Here is a 20,748-nt window from a genome sequence, read left to right as displayed (position 1 = left end):
TTTCCCATTCACGTATTTTCATAGTTGCCGCCTTTACAGGAGGGAAGTACAAGTAATTTTTCTTCACTGCACACACACCTCGAAGTAATCGCTTGCGTAAAATAAAATTACGATCATAGGGTTTTGCTCTTAGTAAGTTGGGAGCTCACTTTTGGTACATTAGTGTGGACAGTTCCCGCTTCTTCCCGCGTCTCCCTTTCGTTACTTCGCTTGTAAGGTTCCTCCTCCTGTTCATTCAGCTCGCCATCGCACTGATTCTCCACGGTACAAATTTGTTCTACCACTGTTGATTCGACGCAATTTTCTACATGTGATCCAACCACTGGTTCAACTGGTTGTTCCACCTCTCCTTCCGCGTCCTCCTTGTGTCTCTCTCCATCCTGTCCCTCCCCGATGGTGCCCTTCCCCCTGTCGCGTGTCCCCTCTATCGAGTACCCCATTCTCGCTTTGCCCTTTTGCACGAAATAACCTTCCAGCGTTTTATACGCACCTGCCGTCGATGCAAATCGCTTGCTATTCAGTAACAGCTCCATTAGGGATCCCATTAAATAGGCAAAATTATCGTCCCTCTTTTTAAGCAGCATCTCGAAATTGTCCTCTGCGTATTGAAGCAAGGAGTGCATTTTGTTATGCAAATTATCCTCATCAAATTTTGTGTCATACCTACTATTATCAACACAGATATCGTGAAAAATGTCTTCCAGGGGCATCACAGCCGAAGCGCCTTCGCTAGCTGTTTTCTTTACAACACTAATTAAAATGTAAAGGAAGTTATTTAACTCTGTCATGCTAGGGTTCAAATGAAAATTTAATTTTTCCAGAAACTCCTTTTCATATTTTAAATTAGTCAAATGCACAAAATGGAACAATTTGTTGTCATTTATAAACTCCCTAAACAAGTCACTGTTAGCGTTGTAAAGTTGAGCTATTTGCACATGTCCTCTAAACTTCAATCGCACTTCTTTCATCCCTCCACAAATGTTCATCAGGAATTCCCCGTAGTGATTCTCTAAACCATCCACTTCATTTGCGTCACACACATTAGGGATATTACCAGAATATTTTTCCGTCCTAATTTTTGTTTGATCGTTTTTTTTTTCCAGCATGTCTTCATACTCCTTGTAGATAAAAAGCACAATGTAGTGAAAGAGATTCTCATCACTGCAATCTTGTATCACTTGTAACAAAAAATTAGCGATGATGTCATACCCGCACCAGCATTCGATGTTGATGTGTTTCCAGTACTTAACACTTACGTTGGAGTGGTGCAGAAAAGTATACTTAATCGGTGTGCTTGTTTCGTTGCTGATCGTTGTTGAGAAATGGTCCCCTGTTGTACTTGCCTTCAGGGGTGAGCCCTCCGAAAGGATGTCCCCCTGATCAGCGCCACTTTGCACAGCAATCCCTTCATCCTTATTACCTTCTCGCAAATCCGTCATTGTTACTCCATTTGCGCAATTAGTACTATCCCCCTCAATTGTGCTACTTCCTCTACTTCCCCTACTGATGTTCGGTTCCTCGATGCTCTTTCCCATGTCAGTCCCCCCCTCGCTGGTGCTACTACCCATACACAGTTGAGATAGTACACGCGAGAACAACTGCAAATTCTTCGTACACACCACAATGTACCTCCTATTTCTGTTTGCCAAATTGATGTATGCAAAACAATTTAAAGAATAAAAAATGGGCAAGGCTTTAAAATAAAAAATATTATTACTATTAAATTTGATGGTCGAAAGAAAAGCAAGCAGGAGAAAATCCATGTCCTCCATATTAAGTGCTGACCAATTCAGGTAGTCCCCATTTCGATATAAGGACAACATAACATCCTCATAATTATTTATTAAGTACTGTCTAAAGATGCAATTGTCTGACATGGTGGGGTGCATTTTTTTGTAGCCCAATAAATATAAAGTTGCTTCCATGCGGGGGTCTCCGAAGTTAAAGCTAAGGATATTTTTTATATCGTTCCAGCTGTGCACATACATATAAGCTTTCTCTGCATTTTGTGCTTCCTTGTCAAATGTGATGAGCAGGCGGAAATTGTTCAGCGTGTGCAGGACGCTGTTGTAAGGCTGTTCACTGCACAGCTCGCTTATCATGTCGAGGAGGAGTCTACTATACATTATGACATTTGCGTCGTAGGAGATTTTTATGCAGTTATATAGGTCAGCGTTCTTGGGGCGTTGGTTTTTTTCTCCCCTCAGATGGCATTGTGTATGCTGACGTGGGTGTGCTTGCTCCCCCTCCACGCTCACGTACACCAAAGCATCGCCTTTCTCACTATCAAGTCCATCATTACTGCCTCCATTTCCATCGAGCGGAGAGCAAGGATGAAAAATGGATGGGTACAAATTATGCTTCAGCACCTGGAACAAATTACTAAAACTCAAATTGGCCACAATTTGGGTCTCCAGAAGGAGAGACAAAATTGACGAGGAATAAAAATGGACGTTTATAAACATCACTCTGTCTAAATCAAATAAATAAAAATACTTTGACGTGTAAATTTTTTCATTTTCGTCATACTTAATGAGCTGAATGAAATTGTAATTGAAAAATTCCTCCGTGTCAAAGTTGCTGTTCTTAATTTTGAGTAGGTTATGTGTGCATATGGGCATGACATGATTTGTTTCCCCTTTCCAATGATCATCCTGTTTAGGAAAGGAGTACCCAGCGCTTTCTCCACACTCGAGCGTTTTAGCATCGTCATTGTGATCTTCTCCAATTAGATCAACATTTCCATCGTGAGAAAAGCGTCCGTCCATATCTCCCTCATCGCACTTGGTCTTAAATGTCTCCTCTTCGTTACTCCCACAGGAGTTTCCTTCCCTTTCCTCCCCCGTTAACTTTTCCTTCGCAGCAGCGATTGAGGCGCTGTCCCCAGTGTACATCCCCCCAGAAGGTAAGAATCCTTCCAACTTCATCTTCAAATACGATGTGTCATAATTCAGGATGACCAAAAGAGGTATGCATTTCATGTCCTTCACCAACGTGTCATACAATTCATGCTTCTTGAAATCGGAGAAAATATAATCCAGAAAATATATCACCGTGGAAAAGTTCTTATCACTTAGACATTCCTTTACAAAATTGAGGTAAATGGGCATATATTTTTTGATTCTATTTCTTAGGTAAACTGGTGTTATATTGAGAACTTGTTCTTGTATGTTCCCGCCATGAGTCCCTATTCTGAGGGCATCTTGATCGTCCGGCTTCTCCCTCATGTATGTGGAATGGTCATCCCCACCACATCCTGTGTTGACGGGCTTTGTCTCCGAACCCATGTGCGTGCTGGCCTCCCTCATAGAGCTAACCATTTTGTGCATATGAACAATGTTGTCAATTTCGTAGTAGGGAAGCAGAACGGTGAGACCCAAATCCAAAAGGAAGAAGGTAATCTGGTTCAAGTATTTGCAGAAGGGATAGATATTGACACAGCCGTACATCCTAGACCAGTACAGGGCGTAAATTTTTTCCTTCTTCTTTAAGCAAGGCAAAATTTGAAGTTCTGGGCAATTTAAAAAAACATTTTTAACAACTGAACAGAACAAGTCATTCTTGTCGTTTTTTTTGGGAATAAAATTAAGATACTTGGTCTTAAAAATTTGATATATTTCGCTGAAATTTTTGATGTCCCTTTTGTCTACTTTGTATATGTAGTCTAGGGTTACGCTATCGTTTGCCTCCTTCGGGGTGTTGCTCGTGTTTGCACCATTGGAGTGGTCCGTTCGGCAGGCGCTCACCATGTTGCTCACCTTCCCACTGTGCATGGTGTGTACGCTGTTCATGCTGGTCATGTTATTCATGCTATCCATGCTTGTTATGCTGCTGAGGTCGGCGCTGCCAAGGCTTCTGCTCCCCGTACCTGTGCTCCCCGGGGCACTTATACCACCCGCCCCGCTCACAGGGTGCCTCTCCGGAATCTTCCTTTTAACCCATTTCCCCTTACATTTGTACAGCACCTTACTCGAATCGTGCTTCAACAATTTCTTCACTGCATTTCTGTGGGCCAGCTTCAAAAAGTGTTCATACAAAATGGAGATCCTCTTTACCACCCCCTGCAGGTTCTCCACATTTTTCAGTTTTTTCAAATTGCAGATATTATTGTCAAATAAATTGCAACATATATGCATAGGTAGGTTGTCTATATTTGAAACGATGTGAAAATTTTGGAACAGAAAATGTTTGCGAAAAATCTGATAGTGCTCAAAGCAAATGGCTATGCGGACGTCGTGCAATAGTCCTATGATCCATCTGCTCGATTTACGTCCGTTGTATATTTGGCACTGAAGAAATATTTCCAAATTGTTGCAATTCGTTTCGTCTGAGGATAATTGTTCTTCTTTATTCTTCCCTGAAGTGTGTAATTGCTTGTTCTTCTTCGAGGCGTTGTAAAATTTTTCCCGCAGATGGAAGTGATAGTCAGACATGCAGATCCCTAAGCTTGTGGCATTTTCAGCCCGCCCTCCTTTTTCATTTATTTTTATTATATCCAATTTTAAAAGATTTTTTGAGAAGAAAAAAAACTTCTCACTATATTTTTTGCACTCCAAAAAGACCCTTTCAATCATCTTCAATGTTGACAGCTTTTGTTTATTGTACAAGCGAATGCATATGATTTGATTTTCCCCCACATTTGAATATGTTGTCTTCATTTCTGTGGGCTCTATACGATCATGTTCTATGTCGCTGATAGAAATTGCTCCTAGTGGATATTCGCCGCTTCCCACTCCGGTTGTCCGTCGCACATAATATTTTTTCTCTCCCGGCAGGGGTACCCCCTCCTTTTTTCTGTTCACACTTCCCACTTTGCACTGTTTGCGCAGGTAGCTATTTTCTTCCCATTTGTTCTTTTCATCGAGTCGAAAGTAGTTATGAAAAAAAATATTTTTGGCCAGTTCTTCATCCTTTTTGCTGAGAATGTGGTTTTTCTTGTATAAGACCCTTTTGTGACTCTGTGATGGTGCGTCTACATTTGGGGGCACACACATCGTGTTTCTCCCACGGCTTTCACCGTCATTAAGGAGGGAACTTCCTTGATCCCCACGATCCGGAGATTTTTTCCCATTCGAAAATTCCGCTTGTGGTTGACACACGTTCGGTACTTCATTCACTCTGCTATTCAGCTCATCTGGATTATCGCAACTCTGCTCATGGCTGCACTCCTTATTGATCCCCTCCTCGGTGCGCACACTGTTAGCCATCTCATCGCTTTGCCGTAAACACCACTCCGAGATGCAGCTCCCATTTCGAATTAGTAAATAATCGAGGACTCCGGAAAGGTTCTCAAAAAGGTAGGCGCAAATCAAGTCGTTGCACGATTTTAATGACTCCAAGTTGTTCGTATCTGCATTGAGATATTCCTTGTTGCGCACTACATTGTGAGCATTGGCAAAGGAATTCAGTTCGTCATTTGTGATTAGAAGATTCTCATATTGTTCTTTCTTGACCTGTATGTACAGACATAAGCAAGTTCTTTTGAGAAATATTTTAGGAAGTGTGTCCGAGCTGAAACTTCTCTTATCTGAAATCAATTTTATGTCCATGCATCCTATGTCGTCTAGAAAGTATATTAAGTTTTTTATTTCCCTAAATAGGATATTATCATTGAGTTGGTTCCCCTTCTGGAGCTCTTTTTTCCCGTTCCCATTTGTACTTACCACAGTTCCATTTTGTGGAGGTAACAATTTGGGTTCTCTCTTAACAGTGGGTGCTTTTTCTTTTTTTATTTCTCTCTTCCGTTGTTCCTTTTTCTTCTGTTGGATTGGGCAGGACGTTATTTTTTTTTTACTTGTCTCCTGGCTGTTTATAGCATTTTGTGAATTTTTTCCCACTTGGATTTTTTTACCCTTGGTTATGGTGCTCGCCGGAAGCGTACTCTTCACTGTTTTGTTTTCCCCCAATGGGAGACTTTTTATGGGCCCTTTTTTCATACTATTCTGATCCCCTTGGTTGGAAACCTTTTTGTGATTTTTCTGCACTCCTCTATTCAGTTCGGCATTTTCCTTTTCACCCCTCTTTGGAACATTTAACAAGTCAATGATGTTTTCCTTCACATCCCTATGCACGACGTTACCTTTGTGTGAGTGGTTATTATACAGTAGGGGGCTACTAACATAGGTTAACTTTTCCTTCTTCACTAAAAGGTAATTGCTATTTGGAAGGTACATGCCATCGAAGCAGGGACATTTCAACTGAAGCTTTGTCTTCTTATCCACTTGGTTCAGTTTTTCCAAAATTCTACCCTTTTCATTCTCCACCGTCTGTAACTTTTCCTTTGTTCCCTTTGTACACAGGGGTACACAATCACAAACTGACACATCAATTATGTTCAATGTGTTGATGTATGATATTTTTAAAAGCCCTGATAGGTACAACTTTTGTTCTTTTTCTCCCTCAGATTCATTTGTTTTCTCGTTCAAATGGGTGTCTTGCTCATCTGGGGGAACCGATTTTCCCTTCAGTTTGGAAATAATTTTGTCCAAGATGCTAACCACATTGGAATGCTTCAGACTTCCCTGCACGCAACTCAGTTCGATCAAATTGGGGTACTTCATTCGGTACAGTTTGGGTAGTTCACACAGGAAGAGGTTGAAGGGGACGGTATGCTTAATGGAGAAAACGTCCTTCGCCCTCCATAGTTTGTTCTTTATGTAAATGAACTTATTTCTTTGGACAAAATGGGCTAGCATGCCAAATTCGCTTTGTGCCGGGGAGTCACCCACCCCCCCCGCTGCTGCATCACCGGAGTAGACTACTCCTCCCCTCGACTTGTGCCGAACAATGTACTTCTCCAAATGGTCATATATATCATCGTACACCTTGGACACATTCTGAAAACACGTATTTTTGCAACTCCTACAGAGCAATTCCAGGTGCCCCAGAACCTCAGCCAATGGAGGACTCTTCTCCAACTGAAGTAGGTCCCTCAATTTGGGAGAGAGAGTTAACTTCTCCACATGGTAACATTTTCTTTTTAAAAAAATTAGGTTGAAATATTTTCTATCATACGCATCACATATTTTGACAAAGTCCTTATCCTTCTGATCGTTTCCGGCGTCGTTTTGGGTTTTTCCACAAGGGTTGGCACTTTTATGTACGTCACGCTTTGAGGTGTTGGAAATGTGTCTGGGTGGACTGTTGTTAGTCTCCTTTACAGGAGCAACAACAGTGATGGTATTATTGTCATTGGTAGAGGAGATCTCCGTTTTGGCGACCCCCCTTTTTTGATTATCCCCATTGGGTGACACTCTAATGACGGCCTTTTTACTTAGCGCACTACCGCCTTCTACCCAAGCATCCCCTGTTGGCGGGAAGGCATAACTAACGTGTTTGCTCCGGTACAATGGCAGGAAAAAACGCTCCCTACATTTTTGCAGCACTAAGGGGTCTTCCAAATGGTGTATATTTTTTTCCAACTGGAAGATTATTTTGTTAAGGACTTTTAATTTAGTATCGAACAAATTTATGCTACTATATAGTTTGTCCAAATCGAGGAAAATATCGTTTATGTTGTCATTCAGTTTGTACTGCTCTTTGAGGATGGTCAGACCCAAAAATTTCATCTTTTGGATCCCCTCCTCCTTAACCTGCTTCACCAAATACAAGTTTAACAGATTTTCCCTCCCAATGCAATTTTTATTTTGTTTCTGATGTGTGTCGTACTTCATGTGCTTTTCTCCATTAGATGTATTTCCCCCCTCCATATTACTACAACTTTCACCATTTGTGCCTTCTTTAACCTTACCTGCTACGGCATTTTCACTATAATCGTGATTGTCTATGCCGTAGAAATCTTTGCTGTCGAGGGGATACACCAATTCGCATATCCTCTTACACTCTTTTTCTTCATTTGGAAAACAGGGTGAGTTCTTCAGACATGCTAACACGGAGTGTTCCCCCATTTCCAGCAGGTACGACAAAATGGGAACCCAATTCTGGAACTGCACATAGATAGCATTGTTTATGACCACTTCACACAAAAATGTATTTGTCCTATTTTGATAAGTTTTCCTCACCACCTCATCATCTATGTTGTGTTTATCTGCTCGCCTGAATTTATCAGGGACATTTTCTATATACAGTAAATTTCGCTTACAAATTCTTGCAGCCAATATATTTTTTTTTTCCTCACATAGGGTATTCAAATAATGGAACAAAGCATGCTTCACTCGCTGGTCAAAAAACAGTAAATTCTTCACACCGGAATATTTTACAATGTCGGAAATGCAATTTTCAAAAATATTTTTCAAGTCATAAGGAACGAATACACATTCAGAGAATCCTATCCATTGATGCCCATTAAAAAAAAGTTTTAATTTTTTCTCTTCGTCAAATAGTTGTCTATACAGACCGCAAAATATGTTGGCCTCTAAAGTGTCTGGAAAATGAAAGGCAAAATCATATGCACTGCAGGATAGGTTTAGCTCACGGAGGAGTAGCAAAAATTCCATGTAAAGGTCACAAATGGAATTAGCTCCCCACCCCTTTGTGATATCTGCCATGTGTATTTTCCTTTTACTCTTCGATTTTATGAACATGGGAACGACACCTGGAACGGTTTGTATGTAGCTCGGCCAATTAATATTTCCCCCCCTTTGGAACGCATCAATGTCGCTACACTTTTGTAACCCTTCTCGCGTTTGTCTACTTACATGTATAAAGTATATTTCTTCCTCTTGGTTGCTACTTTTTACCGCATTCGCATGGAGAACATACTGGGTAATTTGGTCTTTGTGCTTATGGCGCACGGTAACGTAGGGGATACTATTCACTAAGTGTGTTTCACCTTCCAAATGGGAAATGGGAATACTGTTATGGTTCCTCTCCCAGGTGCACACAGAAATACCATTCATCTGAACTGCAAACGTTTCTACCTTCCGAGACAAGAGCATAAATTCGGTTGTGATTTTTATTAACTCCTCACAAAATTGGTTCATACATGATTGAAAGGTTAAGGGAAATTTTAGGAGAGTCCCTGAAAAGGAGCTGAAACTTTCTATACCCAAAGTTTCCAAAATTTGATTCAACTTAGAGTTTTTTCCATGATCGTTATAAAAGGACGCATTCATCATGGCCACTTCAACCTCTTCTTTATCATCTTCCGTACGACAGCGTCTACATAGTATTAGCTTTTCCTTCGACATGTCTACAGTGTTCCCACACAGTGCTCGCTCATATATGTCCACCCCTAACGCGCTTCTTATCCATGCGGGGTCAAATACGACATTGTAATAAATGAACATCTCGCCACACCTCGTTTGTTCTTGACCTACTTGGGAAGTGTGCGTACTTTTCTGATCTCCGACATTTTTATGTCCAAATATACTTCCTTCAGGGATATTGATATCTTCCTCCCCTACCCAATATTGGGTATTCACAAAGGGAGTATATGCTGCTCCACCGGGAGGAACGTTCTCATGATTGGGTACTCCTCCCCTGTCGACATTTTCAAAGGAGTCAAAAATGAAAACATGAAAATGGCTAGCTCCTTCATTTGAGCCATCCACGTATTGTAAAACGTTTATATATTCATTAATTTCTTTATTTTTTGCAAACACATTCGTCACATTTTTGCATCCATACACCTTTATATTGTTCATATTTTCCGACTGTTCTGTTCTAGATTACGTTTTTGAAAAAAAAAAAAAGGGAAGAGGCGCCGACGTTGTCTCGTGACGCTGTTCCGGGGGTGCAGGTAGCAAGCCGAGCGAGCAGCTAATTGTATAACTTTGAATGTCGGGGGGGAAAAAAAAAAAATTCAGCCAAATAGCCCAATTTAAATATACAACATAATTATGTCTCTAAAGGAAACTAAAACTGATGCGGTTAATGCGGTTCCGCGTGTGTGGTGACGGAAGGAAGCGCATGCACTCCCCATGTGCACATAATTATGCTTTCACTTGCGAGTACATACATATATATGCATCCACATGGGTGTGGAAAATTGGAACACCCCCTCTTGATAACCCAAGAAAAGCACTGTTCTTATCACTTTTTGTTTTTTTTTTTTTTTACATTTTTGCTTGTTACGCGAATGGGGTGGAGAAACAGTAGCATAGCGGGCGTGTTTACATGTGAGAACACAAATGTGTGTATACATATATGTGTCTCGCAAAAAGCACTAATCATACAACACAATGTGCAACGTTTGGGCTAGGGAAAATGCCGGCTTTTTGTGTCCAGATTACCACTCCCGGAATTTGTAAAAATGTCTTCTTCAATGACAAATGAGAGGGATAAACAAAATTTCAACATTTCTGTTGTGCGTGTTTTCCCATTTTTACATGTTCGCCGCTAGAACATTTTAGCACAGTTCAGTATTTTTTTTTTTTTTTTTTTTTTTTTGCACTTGGCTTTTGCAAAAAATCATGCTTGTGTAGTGTGTAACGATTTTTTTTTTTTTTTTTTTTTTGCGCGATGGAGGTTTGAAAATTATCATCCCGTTTTTTACGTATTTGTTTGCATACATGTGTGCATAAAAAAGGTTGTTGCTATTCAACAGGGATAGCAAAAGTGAATGACACCACATTGGCCCTATTCCTTTGGACCATTTTGTCCTAAGGAGGCGTGCGTGGACAAGCCGGTAACAAGTTGCATGTGCATGCTGTTGGGAAGCTTGTCCCATGTTGTTTTTTTTTTTTTTGCACAAATTGGAATTTGCCGTATACACACAATTGAAAGGGGTAACGCTGAGAAAGGTCGTGCTTTTATTAAAACTTTACTCGTCACCTCAAAATTGAGGGAGCCCATCAAAGATGAAATAGGCATTTGTAGAGCTTTACACAACCTGTAAAAAGTGGCCACCATGCCGAGGGTGTTAATTGGATTTCCCATTCCCCTTTTTACCCATTTAGTATATGGCCTCAAAATGCGCAAACTCCATTTTTGATAGGCCACACACGGCAGAGTTAATAACACCGTAAGGGGAATAAAAGGTGGTTAAGAGACATTGAACATGTGATACCACCCCATTTAGGATTAATCCCACACAAACGGTATATACACCTTCACATAGCTCAAAAAAGACAAATGTTAGAGAGGAGAAGAAAAAAATCATTTCATAATTGAATAGGTTAGATGATGGTAAAAAAAAAAAAAAAAAAAAAGAAAAAGAAATCGCTTAATCTAACATAAACACAAATTCATATGTTGTAACATTTAAAAAAAAATTTCTCTAATGTAAATTAATATTATGATTATAACTAAAAAAAAAAAAAAAAAAAAAAAAAAAAAAAAAAAAATTAGTACATAATTATAAATGTTAACTATTGAAACATTAGAGTAAATGATTAAATAAATGTACTGAAAGTATGCTTGTGAAGATTTAGACGGAGAGGGAGAGAAAAGCAGTAAGTGTGCAAAGGATCAGATATGCACATGGATAGATTCTTATGAAATGTTAAAGTGAACACGTAGAGGGCAAAAATAAGTGTGTGATTCGCGGCACGAGCAGCCTGAAGCGTGGGTGCGAGGACTGAAACCCGACGAAACAATGAAAAGGAGAATATAATACAAAAAAATCCTTTACACAAAACAAAACATACATGTAACAAAAAAAAAAAAATATAGTGGCAAAGGAAGGAGGTGGAAAAAAATAAAATGAGAGGGAGAAAATTCCCTGCCCAACATATAAATATAAATGTGTTTGCAAGTTTTGTACAGCCCGTTTTTTTTTTTTTTTTTTTTTTTTTTTTTTTGTTCTATGCCCACAGAGTATATATATGCACACAGCACATCTTGACGATGCACCGAAAAAATAAAAAAAAAAAAAATATGAGAAAAATATACACGCAACGGTTCTTCTACTTTGCTCGTGCTCAGGGTTCCTACTTCACAATATACGCGTTCCATAAAACGATAAAATAGAAAATAAAAGTAAAAATGATTAACAAGGATGCCCACTTTCTTTCTGTCTCTCTTTTGTAAACGTCTCCAGCAACGATGCATATGCGTTATGATGGTTGACAAATGTCCAATTCTTCTCCTCACAAGAAAAAAAAAAAAAAAAAGCCTACTCTCCCGTTTTTCCTCTTGGCAATGAAAATACTCAACTGTCCACTTGCTACCCCTCACTGCAAATTCAGCACCGACCGGCAAGGATACTTGAGCAACTCATAGTCGTAAGACTGCACCGAAAAGCAGGACTGCATAAAAATGACCAGTTTCTCCAATGCGCAATCCACATTAACCTCATTTCCCCGTATCTCCATTAAGCGCTCCGTAAAGCCCTCATGTACCTGTACGTACAAATTGCCTAATCGGACGTCAGCCCCGCACTCTTCCTTAATAATTGCCATTCGCTTGCACCCATCGGCCAGTAACTTCTGCACACATTCAAACGGAGCGACCAAATATATGCAACATTTGGAAGAAGACATTTTGGACTTCACATAATGGTACAATAATTGACATGCTCTTAAAATACCAAAAATATTTCCTTTTAATAAAAACACATGGCTATCTGCAAATCCTGGAAACCAAACATCCTTTGCACTTTTGTACACAGAAATGTGAAGAGACGATTTAATCGTTTTCACGTGTATCCCCTTGGGACCCATAAAGGAGCCACTAATGTCTCTCTGAGCAGCTATTTTTAATTTCCCAATAGAATTATTTGTATAGGCCAAATGAAACTTTTGTATGGAAATCTTCGTGTCGTAATTGTACTTCTCCTTATCATTTAAAAAGTTCTGAACATACCTGTTAGAATTGTCTGCACTTCCGCAATCGGAGTTATTCGTGTCGTCTTTATAAGTTGAGTAGCTACTAATGTCATCATTTTTATTACTTAGACTATTTAATATCAGACTTTGTTTTTTTTTCAGTTGCATATTTTTCACCTCAGTCAGTTCCTTCTCCAGCTGCTTGTTCTTAAACTTGAGACTGTTTATTATATTTTGCAGTTGTATAATTTTGTCATTTTTCAGAGTCGCTTTAGAATCGCCCTCGAAGTTTTCATTTTCATCCAGTATAAACTCGACGTCGTTTTCGAATCGACTCATGCTATCGGTTAAATTTTTCAAGTGATCGCTCTCCACTAGGTTATCGCAAATGTTGGCGTTATTTGGGGGGCACTTGGCAGGGCCCACTCCAGGTGGGATCATGTCTACGCCGATACTAGCTCCATTGCGTTGTGCACCACTCAAGGGGCCATACTTTAGTTCGCTTTCCTGCACATGTTTCACCTCGTTATACATATCCTCCTTTATATTTCTAAACAGGTATTCATTCTTTCCAATCAGATTTACATTGGCTGCCTTTTCATCCCCGTGAACATTTTTTACATTGCCATAGAAGCATCTACCATTAGGGTCATTCATCTTAAAAACGAGTTTTTCCACATTAGTGCCATTTTTATACAGGCCATTCTGCTGCTTGTTCATATCATAATAGACCTTTTGATCACTCATGCAACTGTACACATTTTCGCCTGGATCCATTGGATGGTTGTACATGGCCGATTGGTTATTCACACCAAAGTTTTCCACTGTGTCGTTGAGATGGAAAATATCGTCTTTCGCTTTGCTACTCATACTAGTATTAATGGGTCCTAAGTGATCATCCTTCAGAGGGTAGCTACCTCTTACATTTTGCTTGTTAAAGCTCAAAAGGGGACTATCTACCATATCGTTCTTTCCCTTTTCAGCAGTTAATAAATTTATTCGTTGAGCATTTCCTAACGGGCTGTTAGTAATGGGTAGGAAGGACTCCTTTTTCTTTTTCTCGTTGCTCGCACGATACACACGGTTGTTACAATTAGACTGGTTCAAAAATGTGCGATTTAAATTCATGGCCGCCTTGGTGCTGTTCAGATCATTTCCACCTGTGTACGAGTCAAGGCTGTTTCGATTGATCATTAAATTGTTGCTACCATACTTACTACTCCTAGCACTTCTATTACCATCATTCAGCCCCGATTGGAAATATTTCCTCACATGACTTCTTCCCCTTCCATACAGGTTATATAAACCATTCATAAAGACATTACTTGTGTGTTCATTGGAATTCGTACGGGCAAAATTAGTAGAGGCAAAATTTAAAAAGGCACTACTTCTCGACTTGTTATTTCTTACCATTTCGTTTTTGAACGAGTGTTTGTCATTCTTGATATGCTCATAACTTAATGGCTCCGTGTTGTACTCTGGAGAGATCATTTTGTTCTTGTATTCTGCGTTCATGAAGCCGTTGTTCTGGCTGCTAGTTTTGTTCAACTCACTTGCGACGGGGTTGATACTCTTTTGGTTTTGACCATTACTCTCGACGGGATCGTTCCTGCCGCTCCTGTTGCTTCTATTGCTTCTTCCGCTTCTACCACTTCTATTACTTCCATCACTCCTACTCCTGCTGCTGCTGGTGCTATTGGTGCTGTCATTGCTAAAATTACTAGCATTCTTTAGCTGCACATTTTCCATGCCGCTTATGTTGATACTCTGATCATTTGTGTTCATTTTTCGTACGCTTCTTGAATCCGTTGCACTTTCCCTTGACCGACTGTTCTGCACCATGCCGACCCCTTTGACGCTATTCTTGTTGTTACTACTACCGTTGTTGCTATTTTTTCCGCACTTGCCAATTACCGACTCGACTGTAACATCACCGGTGATATGTTCAGCTGGGTTGGTCTCTTCATTTCTCTTCGCATTGCTACCACCCCTTTTGGCGTTGTCTTCCAAGGTGCTATCAGTAACCCCTTCCTTGTTCATACTACCTTTTCGGCTTAAACCAGAGGAATGTACTGTCCTGCTTTTTATTCCGACCAACTCTCCACCGTTTTTCGTTATCGCATTGGAATAAGTGCTGCGGGAGTGCTCCTTCTCCATGTGCTCTCCGTCGCTATGCAAAGCAGAATCAACTTCATCATTAAGATGATCACTTCTTCTGTGTGCACCTTTACTCTTGCTAAGAGTAAAAGCGGGGATGCTTTCACTCACGCTAGCACATGTCGTATTCACACAACCGCTATGTAATACCTTTTTGTTGTTTGCCAAGCTGGTGGTATTATTCTCTAATGAATGATCGTTATGGGTCATGCCCAAATGATTGTCATCCATCAGTGTGTGCTCATTATTACAAGCATTATGTTCCTCAATAATTAAGTTGCTATTAATAGTGTCATTATTTCTTCCGTATGTGCTTTCCTCATTTGTACACTTTTCTCGTATCACAGAATGAGCATTCCTCCAATTCATATTTAAATTACTGTTATTCACAAAAAGCATATTATTATTCATTACATTTTTTTTCACACCATTATTGCACTGATTGCTGCTTTCCACCGCTGGGTTAAAAATTGATTTGTCGTCAAAATTTCTGGGTTCACTATATGCGGGGCTAGCAAAAACGGTATTACAAGCGTTAAGGCCAAAATTTCTGCCTCCACCCAGGTTGTAACCGCTGCTACTGTTATCATCGTTAAAAGGAAAAGAGTTTGTTAATGTGCCTTTTGCATGAAGAGAATGGTGATCGTCGTTACCCACATGGACATCCCCCTTAGTGGAAAATATGTCATGCATCTGTTCGTACTTCCAGTCCTTTTCTTCCGAGTCGTCAAAATTTAAGAAAGACATATTATTATTTATGCTGCTTAGGTTGACAGAAAAATCTAAATCTTTCTGTAGCTGCGCCACATTGTCTTCAAAATCGGAGCTCTTTTCGAAATAGCTTGCATTTCCAATATCATCATCCTTCACGTTCAGATGCAGTGTGTTCCTACTGAACAGATCATCATCATAGTTCAAATGCAAACGGTCCTCATAATTGATATGCATTTCTTCATCGTAATTATAAGGACCGATAACGCTTTCACAATTTTTATGCACCTCGTTCTCGAAGTTAAACGGTCCAGTAACTCCATCCCCACAACGTCTGCTCAAATCATCCCCATTCTCATTATCACAGTAATGGCCATTCTCCTCCTCGTCATCATCCTCTTGCCCTCCATTTTTGTTCTTACTAACAGCGTTATTGGCTGTGTATATGGTGCTGTCGGTGGTCATATACGCAGGCTTCACACTGTGCACACTCTTCTCTGCACACGCATTTTTGCCTTTAAAATTTTTATTGATCAACGCGGCAAACTCGTCATCCACATCTCCCTTGAATAGGCTATCACCATTGCGAAAGAAGAAGCGATCTTTATTAATGAACTTTAAATCTTCACTCTGGTTTTTCTTTACCTTCCTCTCTTGTCCCATAATCGGAAATGCCATTTTAGACGTATGCAGCTTGCTCTGGTTGTAACTCACGTGATTGGACTGAACTGCACGAATACCATGCTGCAAATGATTAGCATGTTGCGCATGCCTAGCATAGTTTAAAATTTGCTCTTTGATTAAATTTTTTGTCTTAAAATTTTTCTCATCATGTACACCATTGTCGCTACCCACATTGACATACACCCCACTACTGTCGTGGCGATCCTCTACATTATCCTTGGCCATATAAATAGACGCACATTCCGAGTCATCCCCATTGAAAAGTTTATCCCCCTCGTTTGCATTACTTAAAAAGGAGTTGTAAAAGCTTCCTTTCCCGTTTTCCTTACCGTTGCTGCTTACCAGGCCCGGCATATACTTTTCCAAATCGCTAGTTGGGTTACTTTTGAAGGTGGAAGACATTTTTGTATAATCCTCATAGTTTCTGTTATGCCTCATAACCTCGGCAAGGGCAAGATCATCCCCCGGTGGTGTAACAATATTCCTGGATTCAGTAATACCTACGTTATTCTTCATTACATTGTGATTACCATTAGGAGAGTTGCTGGTACCATCCATCATAGCAGGCATCGTCGTGGTGATCGTACCACAATTTTCGGAGACAGATTTACCTTGATGATCCATATTCCTACCCATAAGATTATACATACCATTATCCAAACTAAAATTTTCATAATGAAATAAGTCCATAGCATTTTTCTCCTTCATCACATCATCATGTGTTCCCATTTCGTCCACATTTAATCTGTTCAAATTTGCAAATATCTCTTCAGGTTGCATGGAGACTTCCCTATCTGCTAAATCGTCCGCACCTTTCGTTTTCTTCCTAGAGCTACCACCTTTCATGGGTGCACTATTCACAATGCTAATCTGCTCCCCGATGGTCAAACCGAGCATATTCGTATTTCTCATGTGGGCTGCACTTTTCCATGAGGAAGATTTCACATTGCTGCTGGTTGTACTTACACCATCGTACACACTGCCCGCGCAGGAGTTCAACCCACTGTGTGGGTGCTCACTGGGGGAGTTCGCACTGTTTAAATTGTGCATGCTGTTCACACCGCTTACGTAGTTCCAAGTGCGATTGGCGCCGCCCGTACTGCTGTAGAGCTCGCCACACTCATCGTACTTGGAATTATCACCCGCGATTATTGCATTGTCCCTCCTGTTCACCCCTCCACTATAACAGTCGCTTATAATGCTGCCCACGTTTGCTGCGTCCGTTATATCATCGACCATGTTATTTCTCCCCCCATGGGACTTATTCAAATGTGCGAAACCAGGAGGTTCCATTGTGTTATTTATGTGCGGAAATATACAGGCTTCACTAAAAGGTGTTACCCCAATGGTTCCTTCCACATTACACACCGTTGGGTGCAGAAAATTATTTTTATCATCTGCAACATCGTGTAGCACTAAATTCTCTTTATTGCTTTCATTATTACTACTAGCAGTCGTTGCACACATATTATACCTGTAAGCATAGGTACTATCGAGGTCAGCACTTTTACTCAGTTCATTAGTCATCCTAGATGCGTCACTACTTATAAATTTACAATTCCCTTGGGAGGAGAGAATTCCACCTTGTGAATTGTACAAGTGGGCATTTTCATTTTCCATTTGTTGGTTAACTGTCTTGGATTTTGTTTTTCCCTTTTCTTTCTTTTCCTTCTGATCCTTCTTTTCCGTTTTATGCTTATTATCTTTCTTGTCTTTGTCGCTTCCCTTCAGCGGTAAGTTATTCAAGTCCCCCTCCGGCGCAACCGGGGGTACATTCGTTTGTTCACTCTGGTAGTCCAGGTTCATGTTCTTCATCGCGTAATAAACCAATTTGATTTTCGCTTAAGAAAAATAAAAAAGTTTCTCAACTTGTTAATTTCGGGATCATAATCTGGACTTTATTGCGAATCGATTTTTTACTTTTTTTTTGTTATTTTTAATTTTTATATTTTTTTTGTATTTTTATTTTTTATTCTACTAATTCAAAGTATAATACTTTGGAGTATTATCCAATGGCGCATATGGTAGGGGTGTGAAGCGGGCAGTACCACAGGACATGCACAGACGCTGTTCTACACTTTCAGTACCAGATTACCCACAACGTATTAAGGTAACGGATGCACTCTCCTACATACACCCAGATGTGACGCTGCCTTGGTCTTGCATATACACTTTATACGAATGGGGCATCAATTCCTATCAACCAGCATGAAATAGTGTTTGCCACCCAAAACCACCACCTTCACGTCAATAAAAAGGGGGAAAAAAAAAAAAAAAATGGCTACGCTATGTATCAGTCACATTTAAAAAGTTATATATTTAAAAAAAAAAAAAAAAAAAAAAAAAAAGAAGGAAAAAATATAAACTACCCTTTGTGATGATATATTATAGTACATGTACAGACTGAGCACACTGGGTGTCCAGACAAAGGGTCATTACAAATTTATTTAAATAAACAATAATTTTCAATTATGCACAATCACTGAGCTTCTAAATCGCTCAAAGACCGGTGACGCAACGGAAAAATAAACTTAACGGTGCAGTGAAAAAAAGGAGGGAAATAAAATAGGGGAGAGCAGCAAAATGGAAAGGAGCAAAAAACACAAAATAATGCTGCCTTTACGCAGTGTCCACGAAACTGCGCTTATGCAATCCTATGTTAAGAGTCTCAGGCAGTAACAGGTAACTGGACAAATTATTTAAAATTTCGTTAATTTATAAAGCAATAATAATGATCACATGCAAAAGCACTTGGTTTTCAAAACAAAGAGGAACAAGGCGCAATGACAAACGAAACAAACGCGAATCCGTATATGTGGTGGGAAGTGTAAATATGACCCCTTACACCAATTGTTTTGCGCACACATACGCGCACAAAAATGTATGGGGGGGGGGGGGGACATTAAGGCCTCTTCGAAAGCTGAGTTATCTTTGAGGTCTTACAATTAAAAGCGTATTAACAAGTGAAGCATAGAACGGATGTTGCGGGCAACATATGCATATGTAAGTCTTGCAAAGGTAAAAAAAATGCATAAAAAAAAAAAAGAAAAAAAAAAAAAAACAATAAAATGGTGAAATAATGGAATAATAGAGAATTATAACGCAACAAGTTTTACTATTATCACGAGATGTGCGAATTAAAAAAAAAAAAAAAAAAGCGATAATAAACTGGAACAAATGTACATGCATACAAATGCGGAACAATACAAATGTGAAGCGATACAAATATAGAACAATACAAATATACAGCAGCTCAAACATACAGTAGTATACGAGCACAGCAAAGAAAGTTTGCATAAAACAATATAATTTTTTAAAAAAGAAAAAAAATGACCATATATTAACATACAAATTATCAAGGTATACACACTAAACGAATAAAAAAATGATTAAAGCATACAACGGTTTTTGCTCCTATAACATTACTACATCTACTTCACAATTTCACATCCAAGACTTGCGGCCAATCAATGTACATAAGAATACACGTTTCCTTTTTTGTCATTCACAAAGCGAGAACGTTTTTTCCTTGACAATCGATACGTCTGCACGTGCACGTGGGGGAATACCAGTGCTCACACGTATGTGTCCATGTAAGTACTTGTGTATGTGCGATGGTATGCACTTTTACACATGCATACACAAACGGCCACAAGCAAATACACGCACGAACACATACGTACGGCTACTCAACCCTTCTACACAATCACACATAAATATACCCACTTGTGCATTCGGATGTATGCACAGGCGGGGGGCAAGGGATTGAAGAATAGTACGCCCAATCTACATCATAGGACAGTGTGTATATGCGCCCGCAAAATGGGGGGCGAGGGGAAAATAATATTTAAACTTAATTTAACTACTTAGCATTTTTCCTATTAATCATATAGACATATAAAAAAAAAAAAAAACATTAAAAATTGTAAAGATGTAAAGCGTGTAAGCACATTTGAAAAATGAATTAAACTTTCTCTTACACGCATAAAAAGTGCTATGATAGAAAAAGGCTAGCAAAAAAAAAAAATTATTCATAAACCAAAAAAAAAAAAAAGAAAAAAAAAAATTAGGGGAAAAGAATTAAAGAAGGAACATCTTATAATTACTTAAACTCATGTTTTAATTCAGTTGATAAAATGCATTTTCTATTAAAATTTACATCAGTAAATGGTTAAAAAAATTCAATAAACAAAACGACAATGAAAAGAGTATATGTAATTATTTCGCAAGTCTTTTGAATGTGGCATTCATTATTCTTGGCGAAGCATTTCTTAATTATTTTTATACACATGTATGAGTTATTATGCTATATGTTGTAGTAGTTTTTTTTTTTTTTTTTTTTTTTTGCCACATACGCAAAATGCACAATAATGTAGCAATGTAGTGACTTATTTAGTTCTTAATTTTTTATTACATGTACGTTTTTGCATAAATGCATATTCCCACGTATGCTCTGGCGCAAGTTCTGGCGGGTGGCCGCTCGAGTCTTGGCTGATGTACGTATATGCGCGTTAAGTACGTGTAAATG

The 20,748-nt window shown here is 39.3% G+C and overlaps 2 protein-coding genes across 2 annotated transcripts; both read right to left on the bottom strand.

Annotated features, from left to right (window-relative positions):
- Positions 1-113: 113 nt before the first annotated feature.
- AK88_03081 (uncharacterized protein) lies at positions 114-9,605 on the bottom strand (the record flags this gene model as incomplete). Its single annotated transcript, XM_012480704.1, has 1 exon — positions 114-9,605. One exon carries the CDS (start codon positions 9,603-9,605, stop codon positions 114-116), a length of 9,492 nt encoding a protein of 3,163 aa, XP_012336127.1.
- Positions 9,606-12,074: 2,469 nt separating this feature from the next.
- On the bottom strand, positions 12,075-18,035 carry AK88_03080 (uncharacterized protein; the record flags this gene model as incomplete). The annotated part of the gene is made up of 1 exon (XM_012480703.1): positions 12,075-18,035. One exon carries the CDS (start codon positions 18,033-18,035, stop codon positions 12,075-12,077), a length of 5,961 nt encoding a protein of 1,986 aa, XP_012336126.1.
- Between the last annotated feature and the right edge of the window lie 2,713 nt (positions 18,036-20,748).

Source organism: Plasmodium fragile, assembly GCF_000956335.1.
Source record: "Plasmodium fragile strain nilgiri unplaced genomic scaffold supercont1.33, whole genome shotgun sequence".
Classification (NCBI taxonomy): domain Eukaryota; phylum Apicomplexa; class Aconoidasida; order Haemosporida; family Plasmodiidae; genus Plasmodium; species Plasmodium fragile.
This window is presented reverse-complemented; position numbering and strand designations above follow the sequence as displayed.